This window comes from Vanacampus margaritifer, chromosome 3 (genome assembly GCF_051991255.1).
Source record: "Vanacampus margaritifer isolate UIUO_Vmar chromosome 3, RoL_Vmar_1.0, whole genome shotgun sequence".
In the NCBI taxonomy this organism is placed as follows: Eukaryota; Metazoa; Chordata; class Actinopteri; order Syngnathiformes; family Syngnathidae; genus Vanacampus; species Vanacampus margaritifer.
Window position 1 is genome coordinate 13,807,559 of NC_135434.1, and position 22,903 is coordinate 13,830,461.

The 22,903-nt window shown below is 36.5% G+C and overlaps 1 protein-coding gene across 5 annotated transcripts in view; it reads right to left on the reverse strand.

The window, feature by feature from the left end:
* Window positions 1-9,368: 9,368 nt before the first annotated feature.
* Window positions 9,369-22,903, reverse strand: part of agtpbp1 (ATP/GTP binding carboxypeptidase 1) — a 30,734-nt gene continuing 17,199 nt past the window's right edge. For 3 of the 5 annotated variants that reach the window (XM_077560800.1, XM_077560798.1, XM_077560802.1), the window contains 12 exons: window positions 22,319-22,402; window positions 22,162-22,248; window positions 21,935-22,083; window positions 21,378-21,465; window positions 20,263-20,407; window positions 20,031-20,181; window positions 18,954-19,134; window positions 18,765-18,894; window positions 18,522-18,653; window positions 18,281-18,457; window positions 17,191-17,354; window positions 9,369-13,395 (listed from right to left, as the gene is read on the reverse strand). In XM_077560800.1, coding sequence (XP_077416926.1) covers window positions 13,164-13,395; window positions 17,191-17,354; window positions 18,281-18,457; window positions 18,522-18,653; window positions 18,765-18,894; window positions 18,954-19,134; window positions 20,031-20,181; window positions 20,263-20,407; window positions 21,378-21,465; window positions 21,935-22,083; window positions 22,162-22,248; window positions 22,319-22,402 — 1,720 coding nt within the window. In that variant the 3' untranslated portion in view covers window positions 9,369-13,163. The remainder of the gene's footprint in view (window positions 13,396-17,190; window positions 17,355-18,280; window positions 18,458-18,521; window positions 18,654-18,764; window positions 18,895-18,953; window positions 19,135-20,030; window positions 20,182-20,262; window positions 20,408-21,377; window positions 21,466-21,934; window positions 22,084-22,161; window positions 22,249-22,318; window positions 22,403-22,903) is intronic. The other 2 variants (XM_077560803.1, XM_077560801.1) reach the window with 1 other exon arrangement.

Sequence of the window (22,903 nt, forward strand, 5' to 3'; positions counted from 1 at the left end):
ACAAGTATAGTTACAATCTGGTAGCTATTGGTCAAGATATCTGCCTCAAACCAAAATGGCTGACTTTTTTTTTTTCAGGGGGATGGGGGGTTGGGGCCACTTACAAAAAACAGGCCTACCAAAGAGCATGTTGTAATTTCAATTTCCTTTACAGTGTACACATGATATAATTTAATATGTTAATATTCAACTTGATACCTTCGTGTCATTCCTGATGTAATAGAACGTGTGATGTTGTAACTACTCCTGTTTTCCATTTGCTAATTACGCTGCGTCCCGTCCTTGTCCCGTCGCCTGGGATGTCCCCATCCTTTGAAAGTGTCTCAAAGGAAAATGAGGAGCGGGAGGAAGCGCCAAAGAGCAACAACACAAAGTAGCAACGTTAGGAGAAAAGTTAACCACTAGTGTAAATATCTTATTCAGAATATAATGTAAATTGGAAAAAAAAAAACAATAGTCTTTTTATTATATCTTTTTTTTTTTTTTTTTACTTTGTGTTAATAATAAAAATAATTATTAATGGTTGGGTCAAACTTTTGTAGGAGTTGAACTAAATGAAATTTGAGACAAACTACTAAATTTAGCTGAATCTATATATATATATATATATATATATATATATATATATATATATATGTATATTATCGCGTATAAAGAAAGTGCTATAAAGGTTTTACAATGGCCACAGTTTGACCAGGAACGTATTGTCATCATTTTCATCACTTCCCTTGTGAAAAATTAGTGTAAATAAATTTGTGACAATATGAAATGTTATTTTATTTAATAGATCTTTACATTAACTATGCAGATAATAGAAACTTGAGGACTTATAGAATGGATTATTTCCATTTTCCATTTATATTTATTAATTATATTATTTTATATATTTATATTATATATTATTTAAAAATTTATACTTAATAATAACTTCCCACCTTTTTTTTAATTATTTTTTTTAAATGCATGTATAAAACTTTAACTCAGAAACAATTTCCCCCCATTTTCAGGACTTGCAATGAGGTAAAAATCCTTTGAAATGAATGAAATCCGACCAAAACGGTGTCGTACCTTTCAGGCTTTACTATATTTACGACCAGAGAAGGCGTGGGAGTGTTTAAGGGGAAAAAAAACAATCAATGGAACAAAAGGGCAAATCATACGTAATAATAAAGAGTCTATTTTTGAAATGAATCAAGTCGGGGTGCAGACAAGCGCCACGGATGCGCTTGATGGAGTCTCCAGCGGAGCAGTTATGACGGCCCAGCGCCAGCCGGCGTAATGAGTTGACGGACGGATCAATCCCTCCTGCTTAGGCAGCGCGATCAATAGCTTTGTTTTGACATCCTACATTAACACAAAACTAATTGACGCCATCGCTTAAATGCTCTTAAGAAACAAACAGATAACATGTCACAACAATGATAACTCTGGTTAGCGCTTTGGTTAGCATTCAAATACGTATGCCCAATAAGTGGATTCACATTCCATTGAAACACAAAACTGCGAATAGGCGCAGAGTTGCTAAATGTTACGGAAATCACTCTTTTTATTTTGTTTTTCTGACTGTTGTATTAATGTAAGTACGGATTGGCAACAGCTAAATCTCAGTGGCCACTGATGGAAACGAGTAGATGTGACGTTGGCAAAAAGGTCCTCATGTGCCCAAAAATATAAAACTAAAACTAAAATATTTCTATTTTTGAATTCTACACTTACTTACCTTTAAAATGATACATAATACATGGATGTACCTCAAAAATTAACAAAGTTACAGCCATTTTTATGTTGGCAGGTTGAAATCCCTGGTTTTGAGAAAAACGTGTTTAGCTAGCGGCGCTAGCTAGCAGCTAGGCTAAAAACACTCCCTAGTTATAATGCATACTGTCTAAAAATTGCTTATTTTCATACACTTCTATCACAATTTCAACTTCTGTGCTGCTGGCAAATTAAACTAGAAACCTCAAGGAGGCTATTAATGGAGAAATCTCTAAATCGACAAATTATGTCCAAACTGTCTAAAATTGTATCTCAACATTAATCCTTGCGACATGGTCACATGATACGCAACGTTCTTAAGTATAAGTGTGTATGTGTGTGTGTGTGTGTGTGTATAGACACTTGGGACTTGTGATTGTGGTTTCGCAGCAGAGAGATTCGAAGGCCACAGCGGAGCGTTTGACTCGGGGGCTAAAACCACCTTGGTTGTTTCAAATGCTTTAATGAAGCTTTGCTAAATGTATATTATTTATTAATAACCTTTCAGTCATGCCACATGTTTTAAATGCCTTTGTTGGATGATTATATCAACTCAAACAAAGCATTTATTATATCTATCTTTAAAACAGTTTTGTTAACACATTTCTATTCAGTTCTACTTTACACTTTGTTGTAGCTTACGTTTCTTTTCTTTACTCCACATTCTGACTGTATCATAATTGGAAATCTTTCCAGTTAGGGTGTAGCAGTTGTTGTGTTCACTACATGTCAAACAGTTGAAAGTCAACGTTTGAATCCATCCTCCCGTCTTTGTGAATGTTCTGATCTTCTATCCCCTTGATTCCATATTGCCTCTTGCTATTAAAACAACTGAATTATTCAAGACATACTGTAAGAATGATAATCAATCGATAACACTCTTTCTTAGTGGCTAGATCGTTTAATAATTGACTAATCCTAAGGGGGACCCTACAGTGTAGGTGTGTGTGTGTGTGGGGGGGGGGGGGGGGGGGGCTGTGTGTGTGATTTGTGCACAAGCACCTCAGATGAGGGTCAGGACGGCTAATCGAGGCCTTCAGTTTTACGACGGCTAATTGAGGCTTTCACTTCCTGGGGCGCAAGAAACGAGCATCATTAACGACATGTGTAATTAGCAGTAAAAAATAAAACAAAAAAAACAGCATACAAGCTAAATTATACATTTGAATGAGTTATTATAAAATCAAAAATAATACACAATATAATTGGTATGGTGCAGGGGTCTGCAACCTGCAGCTTTGGAGCCATATGTGGCTTTTTAGTCCCTCTCCTGTGACTCTCTAAAAGAGAAATAGCAGAAATTAATATTTGTTTACATATTTATTTTAATATTTTTGATAAATTATTCATTAAATGAAATTATGTTTAAGTTTAAAAATAATAATAATAATTAAATGTTCAAAAAACATCCACAGTTTTAAGTTGTCAAAAAGAGAGACGAAAGGTAGATGATAAAGTTTAAAAATGGCCAAAAAGGAATAGAATTTTTTTTTTGAAATTTACCTTAAAATGTCCATGAAATTGCCCAAAATGTCTGAGAATTGAATAAAAAAGGCAGAAAAGAAAACATTCAAAATAGTAACCATAAAATGTCCAAAAACAAAAGAAGAAAGGCAGAAAATTACCATAAAATGTCTTTGGAACTGTTGAAAAATGCAAAAAAAATTAAAAAATTAAAGAAAATGTTCAAAAAGTTACCCTAAAATGTAACTTAAAAAGAAATCCCGAAAATTACCATAAAATGTCCACAAAATGTCAGAAAATTTATAGCAAAAAAAGGACAGAAATTAAAAAAAACAGCCATAAAATGTCCCAAAAAAAGGAAGAAGAAAGGCATAAAATAACCCTAATATGACCCTAATATTGCCAACAAAAATGTCAGAAATTTAACAGAAAGGCAGAAAAGTCTAAAATGTATGAAAAACAAAGTCTGAAAAATTACAAGAAGAAAAAAAAAATCTACAAAACGGAAGAAGAAAGGTAAAAAAAAAAAATAATGTCTATGTATTGGATGCTGCTTTCCTATTTTTGTGTTGTGCTGCAGCTCTAATTAGCTCTTGAACCCTCAGCACATTAGTAACAAGTGTTTCCTTCATCCCAATCTTCAAATGCTTTGCGGGTCCAGACAGATATTCTTTTATTGACGGTATTTGGCCTAAAATGACTCATTTGACAATCAAAATTGCTGACCCCTGCTATCGTTCATTCACTTTCTATTTACTTGTCTTATTTAACTGTTGCCGTGGCAACGTCATTCATTCCTCACAGCTTCACAATCCTTCGAGGTCATGGATCTTGGCTTTTTAGAAAACGGCATCCTGCATCAAGTCCGTTAAATCTTTGCCAGGAAAAAGTCACAAATAAAATAAACACGTATGATAAACAGCACAGTGAGCAACTGGCTAGCGTTAGCACATCTGCCTCACACTGCAGAGGTCGTGGGTTCAAATCCAGGCTTCGGCCTACCTGTGTGGATTTGCGTCCAGGTATGCTTGTTTTCATGTAAAAACATGAAATCGAAGAAAGAAAGAAAGAAAGAACGAAAGAAAGAAAGAAACTCAGATTAACAGTGCTAGTAGTTCCAAATGTGTCCTGCCACATGGCTGAAGGTCATGACAAGCGTCCACTCATTGACTGGCGTCATCCCTGAGTCAGCGTGAGACCTGACCGGACGCTGACACAGGACTATTTGAGCATGCGTCTTTGACGGACAGCTGACACGAGACCTATCACTTCCTGCATGTGATGAGATGAATTGTGAGACTGCACTTGTGTTTGATTTGGGTGTCCAGCAAAGTATGCTTCCTGTTTCCTGTTTTGCTGGCCAATGAGAATTTGATACACCCTGGAGACCATCGCGAAAGTGACTAGGAAGTCAAGCTGAAATCTTGCACGGTGTACTTTTACACAACACCCATCCAGTAAAAACATTTGGGATTTATTTTAAAAAAAAAAAAAAAAAAAGAGAGAGAGAGAAAGAAAGAAAGAAAAGAAAAGAAAATATATAATTTGCATGACAGGCCAGCAGTTGGTGATACTTCCAAATATATATTGTACATGAATTAAAAAAGAAAAGAAGAATATTCAATTTTCTGGGGCAAATATAACTAATTAGGTCGGACTGTGCCATTACAAAATCTTTGTTTAGGCGATTTCATGTTTTGTTAATAGCACAATTATAACATACCGCCACAATACTTATACAAATAAGAATTTGCTTACTAAAAAAGTGATTTTTGAATTTAAGTCTGTGTAGCATGGTGAAGATTCATGAAATGGGCAAATTGGGCTCTTCTTGTTTGTTGAATTTTTGTTTTTGTTTTTTTTCTTGTTTTCCCCAAAAATTCCAAAATGACAATCGGCTAAATATAAGCTAATCACTGTTATTTGTAATCGTAAAAGTAAGTGTAAGAGGCAGTTACTGTCAAACAGAATAAAAACAGAAAATTACTGGAATAAACAACGGAACTTGGATGATGAATTAACCTCACTTTTTAACGTTTTTACTGTCACATGTCTCAAAATTACTCATGTTAAAAAATAAATAAATAAAAAAACAGTACAAGTGACCACGCACATGGTGACGGGGAAAAAAGCCAATGGATAGATAGATAGATGGATAGATAGATAGATAGATAGATAGATAGATAGTTACATTTTCTGTCTCCAAAGTACAGTCTTGTTAATGAGCCACAATCACAATTTTTATCTTCTTTTTTTTTTTTTTTACATTACAAATGGCGGCACCCCACATTTAAATTCAATCTGTTACGTAATGGATTGTTCCACATCCCAAATTGTCACAGCAATGTGAGCTATTTGCCGGTTGCTTTTAATTGGTGTGGATGGCCACCTCATTTGCATATGCCTGCCAGCAGGGTGTCTCGTTGGAGGAGAGCTTTGAAAAGTGCCAATGAATGAACAAAAAGCAGCGGATAACAGACAGGATGTGAGTAAGTGCTCCCTGAAAAAAAAAAATGGGGGAAAAAAATCTGTCTCCCGGTTGCCACGGCAACGAAAGGTGCACGTTGGCTTGGCTCCCGACGTAGCCAATTATGTCGTTTTGTGTGTGTGTATGTGCGCGCGCGCGCGTATGTCTACTATCTGGCTTCCATTGATATGCAAAATAGGAAGTGGGCCCATGTGACACGCATTCGCAGCCATCTTGATACAAACATGGCACACACACACACACACACATGTTCATGCCATGTTTGATGACGCACTCATGTGCTTGCTGACAATGAGGCAATGCTGCCCCTAGTGGCACTTGATGTGTACCACGCACTTACTATTTTCTTATAGCCTTATTCATTATCCTTAAAGGGATACGGGTGTGTTGATTTGATTGCTTTATTTGAAAATAAATTTAGAAATAAATAAATGAAATAAGATGAATAAAAAGGGGGAAAAAAATCATTTGACACTGTTTACATCAAATAAAGTAGAAAGGGCGGGAGGAGAAATCAGTCCATTAATTCAATAGTTTTTAACTTAGAATCATATTAATACAATATGTTATGTTAAGTACATTTTCCATTTATTTTCAATGTTTCTATTACAAGATGCATGAAGGTAGACTTGAAGCAAATGGGCGTAAATTTGCAGCTAAAGTAGATGTTGTTGCCATGGTGACAGCTTGCTTCACATTTTTGACCAGATTTTAGATTGCAACCAAGATATTTTATGTGAAAAAAAAAAAATTCATGGCACTCCTCAGAAAAACAAGTTATTCCCTTTGATCTTGAACGCCCTTGTCCTCGCTCCGAGACTTTGTCTGGCAAAATGTAACTGCAAAAAATAAATTAAAAAAAAGACAAAAAAAGAGAGAGATGCTCAATCACATTGAATGAAAGTCAAGAACAAAATGTATGCGATGTCACCTATTGAGGATGCTCCATAACTTCAATGGCTTCAAACAGATCATTATGATTTGAATGTGCACAAAATTGTATGTGTCTCAATTAAACTGACTTAATAGCATATATTAAAAACCCACCATGCATTTTTTTTTTGCATAATCTTTTTGACTGGTGTTCACATTAGCTATGATAAGAAAATATATTTAAAATATTTAATAAGAGTTGAAATAACTATTTAAAAATGTATTTAAAAATGGACCGTAAGTAAAAATGTCTAAAAATTGTATAGTGTAAAATGTATAACATAAAACAATAATACGGTATATATAATATGCATATATTATTATATCTACCCACATATCAGTATAGCCAAAATGAAAACAATATATAAATACTTTATATCAAATTGTTGTAGCAATAAAAAAATTCAAATAATATTTTTTGGCACGTCAACTTTTATCGCAACAACGAGGCACTCTACAGCAGCTGCGCCAGACTCCTTTCCCAGGCGCTTCTGCATTTCTCACTGTAATCTGCGCACACTCATGGCAGATAACAAGGTGCTCTAAAGCAGCCTATCCGAAGGGCGGATGCATTTTTTTTGGTGTATGGGCAAAACTCGTGAGATGTCAAATGAGGTCAGATCGCAGCTGATATGGCCAAAGGCAAGTTCGAATGCGGGCAAACGGGCGACTCATGCTAGCTATGCCCAAAGCGTCGGGAAAACTGAAATAGTGAAAGAGTTTAACGCATCAGAAATCACGTCAAAGAGGTCTTAAGCGTACATGCTTGTAACAACAAATATGTGAAAAAAAATGTTTTTCTTATTCCAGTGAGCTTAAACAACACACTCACACACACACACCAACTGCAAGCCTCTTCTTCCTTGCAGTCTTGTCGTTTCTCACAGGAGCCATTGTGTCCTCTCAGTAGGACCACCAGAGCGCTTGACCAGCAGCCAAGTCGGACCACTGCGCTAATTGGCCCACCGCGAGCACCCACACTGCATCACAACTCACACACGCACACACATAAAGGGAGATTGATCAGGAAGCAAAAAGGGCCTTCAAAGTCTTCCTGGCAACAAAAGTGCACTTTTCCATACTTACAATCAAAAAGCCTGCATGGATGATGTTGGGCAAGAGGATTTGGGGACGGAATTGGGGGGCGGGGCATGTTTGTCAAGCGCACTCAACTGCTGTGATTGACAGAAAGGACCGGAAGCTTTTCTATCCCCTTTTTTTCTTTATGCCTCAATGAGGACCTTTTGCAGCCATTTTGGCTCTAAGATGCATTCAGTTTTTCCGCACAGAAACATTCATAATGAGAGAGAACTGTTCCTAATATTTTGGTTATACAGTATTCTATTTGTGTATATGCACTCATATTTTTCATTGCCCTCCACACGTCCCAAAGATAAGTTGAGACAACGCTGTGATAAGTCGACGAAGCCGTTTAAGAAGAACAAAAAAAAGCAGGCTGTATAATTTTAAAAGGGTTCAAATAAAGGAGAAGCACCCGAGGCAAAATACGAAGTAGCTGCATGATCTTTTTATCCCCTCTTGTACAATACGACACACATTAAAGTGTGTGGCCTGTTACAAAAGCAAAGATACAAAGTTTTATTTGTGTGAATATAAAGTAGAGTCTAAGCTCCAAAGTTCAATGAGCTCATAAAAGTTGAATACCACTAACATTTTCAGGGAAAGTCACCTTATTGTTATAACCTTAATGGCCTAACCTGAACCCGAACCCGAACCCAAAACCTCATCTATCCTCTCTTAGTTGCAGAAAAACTATTTATGATTTGTTATTGCAACAGTGTGCATTCTGCCATTCATTCACTGCCATTGACGGGTATAGACGTCAAAAATTAATTTGAACTATTTCGATTAGTTTCACATTTTTTCCCACTTTTGTTAACAGCCGAGATGCGACGCTAGGTAAGAAATGCGTTACTTTTTTCACTTTACCATGGTGTTTATTAAATATTGCACACAAGTGATACACTTAAAAAAACAAAAACAATACTGGAACTAACTAAAACTAAGTTTAAAAAAAAAAAAAAAACTAACAGAACCGCTGTGACAACTAATTAACTCATTGACTGCCATTGACGGGTATAGACGTCAAAAATGTATTTGAACTATTTCTATTAGTTAAAATAAAAATTCTCCACTTTTGTTAACAAGAGTATGAAAACCTAGAAGAAAATATTGTACATTTACAACAGATATATTTGTGATTAATCGTGAGTTAACTATTGAAATCAAGCGATTAAAAAAAATAATCGGCTGATGCGATAAAAAGAAAAAATATTTTTATTTTAATTAGGGGCATCAGGTGATTAAAATTTGTTATCGTAATTAATCGCATGACTTCAGTAGTTAACTCACGATTAATCACAAATGTTATATCTGTTCTAAATATGCATTAAAAAATTCAAGGTTTTCATACTCTAGATAACAAAAGTGGAAAAAATGTTAAACTAGTAGAAATAGTTCAAATGAATTTTTGACGTCTATAGCCGTCAATGGCAGTGAATGAGTTAAAACGAACCACATTTTAAAAATCAACAAAAATTCCCAAATCTATAACCCTGCAGCAAACACACACACACACACACACACACACACACACACACACACACACACACACACACACACACACACACACACACACACACACACACACACACACACACACACACACACACAAACTTAGACCAGAAAAGTACTGAGTCATAATTGATCTCGTTAACATTTTATTTCTGGCCTCTTCTTGACTCTTTGCTTTTGTGCGCAGAAAAAAAAAATCCATTTGTTTCACAATCAGACACACACACACAGTACATACAAGTACACGTACACACACAGCGTTAAGATGCTCGTGAGTGAAACAAAATGCAAGTTTAAAAAAAAAAGAATGGAGAGGTTTTTGATGGAGGGAGAAAATGGCGAGAGTGAGGGGGGCCTAATCAAATAGAGAGGGAACACAGTAGCAAAGCATTAGTGCGGCTGAATAATGGAGTAACTTAAAAAAAAACTGTACACGCACACACTTAGGCACTCCCATGCTCAGATGCCTCATATACATACACACAGGTTGCATCTCAGATAATACTCCATTAATATATTGGTAAAAAACAACAAGTGGGAAGGAAAACACGACTGCTAGGCTATAGCTGGACTGTCAATACACAAAAGCACCATCTTGCACACATACATACACATGGATACAGCGGGTAAATAGAAAGGTACAAACATCACAAGTGTGTTCTATGCAGCTTCTGGTCCATTTAAGCAGGATATTTACAAATGCGTTGTTGTGTGTCTTTGTGAACATTCAACATTCGTGTCATAAACACGTTGGGTTTTGGTAGGTAACCGGCACAAGGGCAAACAGTGGAACCTTGAAGCGGGAACCTCGTACTCGTTGGCGTTTCAATGCAGTTTTTCGACAAAATTCATCCGTGCCAGGGTCCAAATGTGGCCATCATTGATTATTTATGGACGGCGTGGCCAGTGTATTGTATCATGTGTTGTAGTTGCTAAAATTCAACAACAAATGACGACCCCCCCCCCCCAAAAAAAAACATTTTCTTAGCCGTCATACGAGTGAAAAAGTACAGTTAGCAAGTCTGGAAAAAAGGGTTCACATTTTTTTAAATATTATTGAACAAATGTAATTTTAAGGATTAAGAAAAAAAGATGTGGAAAAAAAAGAAACAATTTTCAAAAAAATGGCTTGAAATGTTAGGACAAAAATATGATTCATAAAATTATTAAAATGATCTGAACAAATTATGACTTAAATTGAGGACGGAATCAATTGCAATGTGAAAAATGGGTTGTAAAAATATTATTGAAAGTAATATGCAAACAATTCTATTCTATTAGATTCTATTCTATTCTTAATAAATTAGTATATATGAAATTCTGACTAGAAAAAATAAAATAAGATGGGCAAACAAATGCAAAAATATGATCCACACCATTGTTTTAAATAATAAGAAATTATAATTTGAAAAATTCAGACAAATTTTGATGTGAAAATATAATTGTGACATTAATTATGACAAACAATTATGTTGTGAAAATATATATTTTTAAAGGTTGAAATGTTTGCTTATAAAAACTTATATACAAAATATTTGAAAATAATATGTAAACAATTATATTCTTATAAATTAGTATATAAGACATTATGACTAGAAAAAATAGGATGGACAAACAAATAAAAAAATATCATTGTTTAAAATAACAAGAAATTATAATTTGAAAAATTCTGGCAAATTTTTATGTGAAAATATGATTATGGTATTAAATATGACGAACAATTGTGTTATGAAAAATGAAACATTTTAAAGGTTAAACTGTATCCTTATCAAAACTGGTTTACAAAATTGTGGTGAAATATTTGATTAAATTATTGATTTATTTTATAACAGAGCATTACCTATTTATATTTTGATTTTAACATTTTACAAGTCACTGACAACAGTGTGAATGGTTGTCTGTCTATATGTGTGCCCTGCAACTGCACTAGAGAAAATGGATTGCAAATAGCAATAATTCAAAAAACCCTTAAAATGTGCGCCCAAAGTGACCAAAAACCGCCTTAGTGCTACCACTGCCTGACTGTCTAGTTAAGCTCACTGAACTGAGATCTCACATGAGGTTATGCAAGATAACAAGGAAATTGATCAAAAAACATTTCTGGTGGAATTCCGAATTTATCGACTGAAGAGGTGTTCCACTTTCGAGGTTCCACTGTATGTGCATTGCACTTAAAGGGGGCAAAGGGGTGCTTGCGAGGTCAAGTGTATTTACGCGTCCTTCCACACGGGGGACACTTAAATTCAGTAGTGAGGTTTCCAGCAGAGCTCGTTTTAAGACAGGAAGTGGGGAGTAAACAAGTTAAAGTGCAGGGTGAGCGTGAGAAGGCAGGTGTCTTGGTTTTGATGGAGGGAGGGTAGCTTTCGTGTCAACATGGACGCCCGTGTGAGCCTCCGATGCCACCCCAGGGTCATTATGGAGGGAAATTCATGAGGAGTTCCAAGAAATGATTTGTAGTGTGCATGACTGCTCCCATTTGCACGGGGATTGTCTTAAGTGTTGCACCAAACAGAGGCGGGTCAAACAGACCCACCATCCCAAAACTCCACGGTTGCGGAGGTTTATGCTTAAAGGCTGGATTTACACCACATGGGTCAACAAGCGAGTGCAGTGTGGGTTAAAGTAAAAAATAAAAAAAACACTATAAATTTTGCATTCATTTCATTTGTGTTTATCAATTTTGTGTTGTTGTTTTACAAAAATAAATAAAAGAAAATGACAAAAATGTTAGTCTTTTTTTGGTAAATCAATCTTTGAAAACAAAATAATCAGAATTTTGAAATGTGAAATTTACAAAAGTCAAACATTTTGTGGAATTTAAAAATGTACCTTATTTTATTTTTATGTATTAAAGTATACAGTATTGCACATTATGTGATGCTAAAAACATGAAAAATAAAAGATGACTTATTTATGTTTTCAAAGGCTTTTTCGGCAAATTAATAAAAAAAAAACAAAATCTACAATCTAAAAAAATTTAACATGGAATTAAATTTTGTGGTATTACTGTCTTTTGTTTTTATTCATCTTTTACAAAAGTACATATGTAACTACACATTTAATAAATGTGACATTTGTATATGTATGCAAATACAGACATAATCTTATTTTCAGGACAAGTATTTTAAGAACAAATTAAGTTGTGATATTATGAGAAAAAAAAATCTATAATTTTGTGGGACTAATGCCATAAATTTAGGACAAATCAAGTTGGATTATTGCAAAAAAAAGAGTTGGAATTTTCCATAATCAAATCCAAGAAAAAGTGATCATTTCACATGACTAAAATTACATTTAATTTTTTTTTTTTTTAAGGACAAATAAAGCATAGAGAATTCATCTTAGCGCCATTTTTTTTAACAAATAAAGATTTAAAAGACATCATTTTTATGTGATAAAAAAAGAATAAAAATACGATACATATAGAAAAAACTATTAAAAAAAGAATGTACTGTGTATATAAAAAGTCTACACACCCCTGTTCAAATGCCAGGATTTTGTGATAAAAAAAAAAAAAAAATGAAACCAACAAAAATCATTTCATTGGAAATGTGGGGTGAGACCAATTAAGAACACTTGGTAATGTTACCTATATTTAGTCAGTCCAAACCAACTCAAGTCTATGTAACCTTTTACATTTGTATTATTCATTTTATTATTGTGTTCGCTGCCCTATGGTGACACTTGCTTACGTGCATTTTCGTATTCAGTAAAGGTAAAAGGAGGAAAGTAGTCAAATGCATGTCAATTGGGAATTGGGCACTTGCAGTGTAAATCCAGCCTTCCAGACCAAGAGATGGCAACAGGTAGTATAGATTGGAAGATGTGTGTGTGGTTACCTTCATTGTTTATGGAATTGAAACTCTGCTTTAAAAAAAAAACCACAATTATAAATAAATAAATAAATAAATAAATTAGAAAAAATCAGTCAATGGCTGCTGGAGACAGGTTCAGATTTCCAAGCGTCGTGATTGGTCTCTGAGTCCGACAGCTGCTCCAGGACTTCGGCATTGCCAATGTCGCCGGCGTCTGTGGCGGCGGCAGCAGCGGCGGCCTCCAGATCCACCTCGGTGTCCTCGTCGTTGCTCTCAGCGCTATAATCCACCGCCTCCAGGAAGGACGGCTCATCATCGTCCATCACGTAGGTGGTGGGGCAGCTGCTGGCCACACAAACACACATGCCACATCATCGGGTTACTAGTTTACGCAAGCAGTGTTTCCCAAGTTTTATTGAGCTAAGGCTCATATTTAAAATCTGAAAATTTCTCGGCACACCAACAAACAAAATGTCATAAAAGGTAATTAGTGGTACTCAGTTTTCTGTACGTCAAATCCATTTTCCCGCATTGAAATGAACTGAAATAAAAAAACATGCACACACAATTTTTTTTTTAATCCAAAACATTTTTCGTTCTCTCTGCCATTAAATGAAAGAGTATTTAACTGGCATAAAAAAATATATTTATTGGACTCCGCTGTCATAACACATTATTGACTTCAAATGTATTTGGTAAAAGGTGTGCTGCATAAAAAAAAGCCCAATAGGGACACACACAAAAAAGGCACATTCGTTACTTTTTTGTGGAGCAACTATTCTATGTTAAATACTACATCCTTGTTTAACAATTAAGTACTGTATTTTCCTGACTATAAATATTTTTTTTTCATATTTGGCTGGTGCTGTGACTTATACTCAGGTGACTTTTATATATTATAATTGCTCAGACTAGCACTCAAAATCCCTGTTCCCTAATCATGGAGACGGCAGCGAACGAGTTCCAGTTAGATCCCAAATTTCAGGCTACGGAAAAGTTTTCTTTTTAAAATGGCAACTATTTTTTTTCTTCTTTTTATTATTTATTTATTATTTTTTATATACAGTAATTTCGGGACTATAAGGCGCACCTGACTATAAGCCGCGCTAGCTAAATTTGGGGAATACTACGCATATAAGCCACACTCGACTGTAAGCCGCAGGTGTTTTTAATGTTACTGCGCCGGGTTCCCGCTACTTTATTTTCCTTGATGAGAGTGCAAATTATCTCACTCTCGTTCTGTCTCTCCTACCGTATTTGGGCTTGGGTTTGTTTTGCTCTGCCTGACGCTCTTGTGCTTCCTTTATAGTGTGCCTTCTTGTGATCTGATGGATAAGCCGCACCTTTGTATTAGCCGCAGGGTTGAATACAAGTGAAAAAAGTAGAGGCTTGTAGTCCAGAAATTACTCCATATATTTTTATTATTGTATTAAAAAAAGGCTTACCTCAACTATAATTACATTGTGGCCAAGGTAGAATGCTGGTTGGTTATTTTGGCTTTTGGTGCTGTAAATTGTAAATCCGTGTTGCAAACTAACAGCATACATTAGTTGCCATGACTACTACTACTACTACTATTTTTGTTCTTCCATTTTTTCTTCAACTTTTTTTCGGCAGTTGGCAAATACTTTTGGTGCATTATGGAGAGTGTGCGACAATATTCAATAATTTATGATCAATTTAATCCACAAAAATTCTGATTCGTTACCACCCGAGATGACACAGGATATTAGTTAAGGTAAGCACTTTTAAGCTTTTTTTTTTTCTGTAGTTAGTAGTGGAAGTTTCAAATCCAAGCGGAACTCGGTGGTTGCCGTCAGCACGATTAGGGATTTGGAGTGCGAGTTCGAGCTGTACTTTTCTTGGTCTTATAGTGCAGTCTAACTTGTATGTTTTTTCTTTTTTATAATGCATTTTTGACTGGTGCGACTAATACTCCAAAGTGACTTTCAGTCCAAATGTAACAGGAAAAAAATAAAATATGCATTGAGTTGAGTTCCTGTGATTTTGTCTTCATATAGAAAGCTAAAAAGCCACTGCATATTATTAAATGGCCTCTCAAGCTTTTAAATGCATAAGATTTGAATATATTTATCCATTGTTACAAAAAAAAGTATTTCTTTCTCCCATTGCCCGTGGGTCCCAATGCTTAAACGCCTGCGGCTTCTTTTGAGGTTTTAGTGGCTTTAGTGGCTTTTTAATGGTGTTAATGGTCTGAAATGCGATCCCGAGGAGACAGTCCATCACGGGCCGTCTCTCCAGTGTCGTGCCCGCACAAGTGGGAGACAGACACACAAATGGCGCACTGTAAATGCGTGCGTGTAATGGTGATGAGAGTTGCGATTGAACAGGAAATGTCCTTTTCTTTGGGTTCCAATAGCTCTTTCCTCCATTCTACATGTGCATCATCATTTACATCCACGCACACACACGCTGGCCGTATCTTGCCTTTTACAAACTGCAAGACACTCCCAATGGCCACAATATCATTGCAATGACGACCTATTAAATGCTAAGTGCTAGCATGGGCGGGCGAGAGGGTCTGCTCGCCGGCCTGCCTGAGAGCATCCAATCTCCGAGGAGAGAACATTGCGAGTCCCTTAATGATCAAAGGCATCAATGATAAATGAACAACTATCAATATGAGGGCAGAGGAGAGGGAGAAGGCCAGCGGAAGATGCTCATGGGAGGGGGAGGGGGGGAAGAGGGTGAGCGTTAAGTGGTTTGGGGAATAAAGCCATCAACTGTCTTAACAGAGACAGCAAACATCCATATGATTACGTAAACAAATAGCTTGTTGTTACAATTTGTTGTTTGAATGTTAGGTACAGTACAGGTGACAAGTTGCCAACCAGGAATGTACTCAAAATGGATCTATGGATGTCTCTGCTGTCTTCCCAATTTAATGCATATTAACCAACATCAAGCTTACTTGATGTTTATAACCCGTTATCGGTAAGCTAAACTGTTGATCTAAGCTAGCTAGCTTAGCTTCACAGCTAGTTTACCTGTAACTGACAAAGTCAAGTAAAATGTCATAGATGTTGTCTCTCGTATTTTCAATTTTCAAACCTTGCATGTTGCTATTGTCTTTTTCACAGTTTCATCAAAATGATAACCCTTAAATCCGAACGTATTCATCTTTGGTGACAGCTGCTCAACAAGCCAACCATGTCAACTTTTCAACCCTTGTCTGTGGCCAGGACATACAGGTGGACCTTGCCAGAATGGTGGCATGCTTGACACTAGGGTTAGACCGATTATCGGCCGGGCAAATTTTGGGCTTTCATCAGGATTGGTAAAACGTTCACAGACAGTTTTTACTTGTCGCAAAGATATTTCGGACATAATTTTCCATGTCTGCGAAGATCTTTTGAAACCTTTTAAAAAACCTGATGAAAAAAAAACAAATTAGCTACATTCGCATGCATTTGTCAAACAGTGAGATATAAAGGAACCTTGCATTCATGGATCTCTTTAAATTACCACTTTATAAAAAATGATGCTGACACTGGGAACTCCCTAGACTTTTTATTTAAAAAGAAGAAGAAAAAGTCAACATTTTGGAAAACTTTATTTACAGTAGAAAACTTTAGGGAACTATTTACTTGTTTAGATTTAATTTAGCTTAACACATGCTGATTACCGTGGAAGCTCCCTGCAATTTTTGTTGTAATTCATAAACAAGGCTGTCAATATAGTTTAAAATCAGAATAATTAAATTTTTAGTTTTGACATTAATATTTTCTCTTTTACTGCAAATGAATATGGGCTTGAAATATCAGTTACCGTCCTCCTTGACTACTAATAATCGGTAGCGGCCTTGAAAAAGCCTTATCGGCCTATCGATACATGACACAAAAAATAATTACTTTTCTTTCAAAAACAAAAGACATACTATATTTATTTGTTTATAAATTAATAAATAAGCAAACACTGGTCAAGTCATGGAGTTCAAGTCAAAGACAAGTCAACTTTTTGCCAAGCAGGTCGCAAGTCATACCATTTGCGACTTTAGCTGACTCGAGTCCAAGTCATGTGACTCGACTCGCCCACAACAGACTTCTCTCAGCAACTTTGACCACCTCAAGTTTCGTTTTGTTATTTCTATAAGCAATCAAGTGAAGCGTCATTTCTAACCTGACTGCTTTAGGCTGCGTCCCGATGAGCTCGCTTTTGAGGTCGCTCTCCAGGTCCAGCAGGTGCTGATGGCTGTGAAGCCCCGTCATTCTCTTGAGCCTTAGAAGGGCCACACAGAACTGTGCTCCCATCTCTTCCAGCTCCCTGGTGCCAATATGAAAACCCTGCACAGATATAGATTAATCAAAAGATCAATTGCACGTAAAGGTTTTGCTGTCAATACATGCTCATATACTGTAATTCCAGTACAGGAAGTACAGATTCATGTCATTGTTGTACGAGTCCTTGAAGTCTCCGTAAAGAAGAAGTCACACACATACAATACGCACACAGTCAACCACACACATTCACAGAGCGCTTTTTGTTCCTTCTCTGCAGGAAGGCCAATGCTGGGCCAGATTCGTGTGCTCCTTCACATCTCAGGATTCCACATTAATGGTGGCCCCGTGGCCCAGGCCAGTATGCCACTATGTTGGGCTACTACTCATCTTCAGACACTAGCTCGACCAGGCAAAACCGAATTTCTTAGTCAGCTGCTGAAAATCTGTCCTAAGGTTTTCTTTGTTTTTAAGACCAAATGACTTTTATCACCAAAACAACCTGGAATTGATGGAAATGATTTTTTTTATTACCAAACTTTGTGTTTGAAGCATTAATATTTGTGCAATTGCCTTGATTTTAGTGTGGTTAGTATGCAGTCATAGCCATTTGTAAAATTGTACATAATAAAGATGCTAATGATAGTGTAAAATTAGAATGACATCCTGTCTATGCGAGGCTAGTACAGCCTCTGACAGGGCCACCGCCACCCAAAAAGGCTTAATGTCGGACCCTGCATCTTGGACAAAGCCTTTCACGCAAAAAACAACGGGGAACTTTTCAATGCCCAAAGCCTTCCATCACAACAGTTCCTCTGTTGTCATGGCAGGCAGTCATTAAAGCAGGCAGTAGGCTCAATAAAAAGGGCTGCAGCACCACCTGGTGGAAGCTTCCCTCTTAGCAGTTGTGCAACAGGAAAATGAAGCAAACCATGTATTTAATAAAATATATGACAAATAAAATGTGACTTGGCACGGTCACAAGACGTTACCTTATATTTGCCCTGGTCGCATCCGCATACGGTACTCTCCATGGTGTAGCTGCGCTGCACGCCAATCTCCCGCCACACGACCACACGCGCCGTCGACTCCTTGGAGCGCTCCACCACGAAACTGCAGCTGGCCATGCTGAAGGCCGGCGCAATCTGGGAGAGGATCTTTGGAAGAGCCTGAAAACATCGGGAATAGTGAGAAGCGGACCAATGTGTGTGTTAGGAGTGTGCGTGGACTGACCCTGTATGCGAGGTCTTCTTCTATGCTACTGGACGCCGCGCTGATGTTGGACTGCCATATTGTTTCCTTCAAACTGCAGCCGTACATGAAGACGTTCTTCTTTCTGGAGTGGCCGTGGTAGTCGCAGAACACCTGAGCACACACACACACACATACACGTAACTCACACAAATCACATCACTTAATCAAACATAAACACTGCCCTAAATAATATCGTCACATTGATCCTATAAGAGGTGGTACCAGTGGTGCTCGTTGCGTGTGTGCAAGGTATTGCAGCAAGCTCTTGGTGTGGTAGATGGTCGGGTGCAGTTCAGGATCGGGGTTCTGCCACTGCCGATTCAAATCTTCCCCACTCAGAGAACAACGATGACTAAAACAAAACAAATGCTCAATGTCTCCATTTTGCACCCCTATACTACACACACTCACTTTCCATTGACAACGCCATCGGGGTTGAGCATGGGCACGATCTTGAAGATGTAGGACTCTCTCAGGGCGGCCGCCAGCAGGCTCGTACCCATCAGGAACTCCAGCGTCCCTTTCATCACCCAGCTGGCATTGGTTTCCCCAGGATGCACTCTGGCTGACAGGAAGATCAATGGACGATTTCCTGCAGAGAGGGAAGATCTTTTTTTTTTCTTTTAACTTTTAAACTTTCATTTTAATTTCATGAGAATGCTTTTTTTTTTCAAATATTGGTCATACTATTATGAAAAGGTAATTGTTGACAAATCTTGTCATTTTAATTAAAGAAAAAAAAGTTGTATTTCTATTTTCTATTACAAGAAAAATAAGTAATACATTTTACTCAGAGTCATAAGTCATTATGACATTTGTCATAATAAAAATAAAGAAAATTTAGATTTACCAAAGGTGTAATTTCAGGACAAACAAGTAATTCAGAATTTCACGTAAACAAACATAATTTTAGTATGAATAAATGTGGATGATTTTGTGAATGATTATAAGAGAACAATATTTCATGGGGGATTTTTTTTAATTCCTAACTTTTGTAATTTTAGGACAAATATAAAAAGTTGTAAATTTATGGGAATAAACTTGTAATTTTAAGAGAAATATAGTCTGAATTTTAGGACGAAGAATTCAGAAACAAACTTATAATTTTAGTATGAATAAATGTGGACTATAATAAAATGTGAATGTTTTAAGAAAACAATATTACGTGGGGGAATTTTTTTGAATTTCATTTTAGGACAAATACAGTTAATTTTATGTGAATAAAGTTGTAATACTACAAGAACAAAAATCATAATTTAAGTGAATAAAGAGCTAATTGTAGAACAAGTTGTAATATTAGGAGAAGGGTCAGAATTTTTAGGACAAACATAAAAAGTTGTAATGGGAATAAAGTTGTAATTTTAGGACAAATACAGTCGGAATATTGTGACAAAAATTTCTAATCGTAAATGACCAAAGACCAAAACAGACAACTTGTTATGTTGCTATTGCTCAAGAGGAGAAACAAGGTTTGCTAGGTTGACTCACTAAACTGGCAGATGTGATCACTGGAGTTGGACACTGGCATGGCGGTGAGGGTGAGGAGCGGGCAACTGTTTCCCCCCAGCGTCTCGCACAGGACATCCTGCCGCAGGTAAATATCGGGCGCCTTCCTAGCCTCTAGCTTTGACAAGTGCATCTGGGAATATACGACACAACTTATTTGCATTTCATTTCCTAAATATTACGCCAAGACTAGGCAATCTGCAATCATATGTACCTTAAGAGAGGAATACGTGTACGGGTAGTGGTAGGAGAAGTAGCAGACATCATCCTTTTGGTTGAAAATGGTGCTGAAGGTCATTGTGTAGTAGGACTTCCCTTTCTGACCACCAGTTGCGATGGAACTCCGAGCAAAATGGTTCCTGAAGGAAAATAAAAAATAAAAAAAGAGTCTTAAAAACTGTAGCAAAAACATTGTTTTTAAACAATGAATCCTCCTTTTCTCCTATGAAAGAAAGTAGAGTGAAAAAGTGGCAATTTTAGCACAAATGAATTCATAATATTGTAATACAAAAGGGAAAACAGACCAAAACTTGTCATCTGACCTAAATGGAGTTGCATACCACAAGAGAATAAAATCTAATATGCACAAAAAAAAGTTTTAAATTTTGAAAGTTTGTGTAATTTTATGTGATCAAGGTACAGTTGTATTATTACAAAAACATATTGTAATTTTAAAAAATAAGTTTAGGGAAAATGCAGTCATATTATGGAAAAAAATATTTTAAGAGGAGAAAATAACTTTACCTTTACTTTAACTTTACTTAAGCTTTAAAGTAACTTCACAAAAAATAAAGTTGGAATATTGCTAAATAAAATTGATCAATTTATGTGAATTAAGTCAGAATATAGGTCACCTAAAGTAACAATGACATTAGAAAAAAAAACATATTTTACCAAGAATTAAGTTGTTGCAATAAAAAAAAAATAGACAGAATTTTACAAGAAAAAAAAATGTAAAAAATAAAATTAAAAAAAAGAATGAAAGAAAGAAAAAGTCACAATTTTGTGACAATAGGTAATGTGACATTACAAGAAATAACAAATCAAGAATTCAATGTGACCAGCAGTATTGTCAAAAGGAAAGGGGGGGGGGGGGTGGGTAATCTGATAATAAAGTTGGAATTTTGGGTCAAATGAAGTTGTAATATTCCTTGAAAAAATATTTTATGTGAATAAAATAGGAATTTTCGGGCAAATATAGTCCACTATGAGAAAAAAGGCAGCTCTTGTATTTAGTCTTACTCGATTGTGCACGTGTACCTCAAGTTGTGGCCAACAAGCATACTGATTTATGTCACTGTATTCTTGTTTTATATGAATCCGACCTACTTATAGTAACTGATGTCTGTTCCTGTTCTGACCCAGCGAGGCCTGCCACTGATGGCCTCTTGAACAGAGTACATCAGCACCTGCATGCCTAAACAAACACACAGACATTAACATACACAGACACACACTGTATACACAGTGGTACTTTGAGATGCGAGTGGCGTAACTTTATAGCCTTTCAAGATACGAGCCTTTGTTTGGCCAATTTTTTGCTTCAACTTGCAAGCAAAACAAATGGACATACGAGCGCTGCATGATGGCAGTGAATTCAACTCAACCCACTTCATTATTGCTTGTTTTTTATAAAGTGCAATACTTTTCCCATTGAAAAACACATCACAAAACATGTATGTGTTTTTTGGGAGGCTATAATGGATTTGTGGTATTTTCATTCATTTCAATAGGTAAACATGATTTGAGCTCTGATGGCTTTGAGCTAGACGCGTGGTCATGGAACAAATGAACTCCGACTTTCAAGGCACCACTGTATATACTACATATGACATTTAGTACTTTAACTTTATTTCATAACGAGCAAGGTGCAGCAGCAATCTCACCATAGTTGAATTGGCTGTTGGACTTCTCACAGTTGATGATGTTGAAGCGGTACGTGACTCCCACGCGCATTCCGCTCACCTCAAAGTAGAACCACTGATGGTGGTGGTTGCTGTTGATGTCCGAGTTCAGAATCAGGTCGTATTCATACCTGTGCACAATAATTATATCATGTACTGACTGAACAGAACACCTTGTCGTCACAATGATAACAGATTTGCATGCTTACTTCCTGATCTGAATGGCCTTCCGAAGGTTGCCGGACTCAAACTGAGAGTTGAACCTCAGCGATTCGCTATTGCCTACCACGGGATAACTGCAAGAAAAATAACAGTAACTCATAAAGTAACTAAAAAAAGATACGAGGCGAAAAATTAAAAACATACCTGGAAATGTCGAGGTCATAAACGACTTTATCCATGATGTCGTTTGGGTGAATCAACCTCTCGATATCCTGGAATATCTTAGACCTGTATGGTTACATGAGCAAATTTAGAAGCTTTATTGCATTTTCAGGACAAGAGTAAACCCCCTCATCGTTGCAGTTTGGCATTGACAAAATCACAGCAGGGCTCTGTCCATATCAAAGTATATTAAATAGTTTCAACAAACCAACAGAATAGATTGTACTTGACTTGAAATTTTAAATGACTTCTATAGAAATAGTTGGGCCTCTGGAGTGCCTGCCTACCTAGCAAGTGTGAAATTAAACAAGTTAATTGATGTGTTTGCTGTATGTGCCACAAGCAAGGACCCTGCACACTAATTGACAAAAGCGATTCAGCAGCTTGATGATGAAGTGCTGCCGCCAGGAGTGAAAATACATTTGAATTGGTGTGTGTGTGTATGTGTGTTTTGTGGGTGCTAGCAATTTGTGCTGACTTTAAGATACTAGCTTTGTCCCTAGTCTCCATGATGATTAAAAAATAATAATAATAATAATAATTTTGCACTCTTCCCTTACAGGAGGA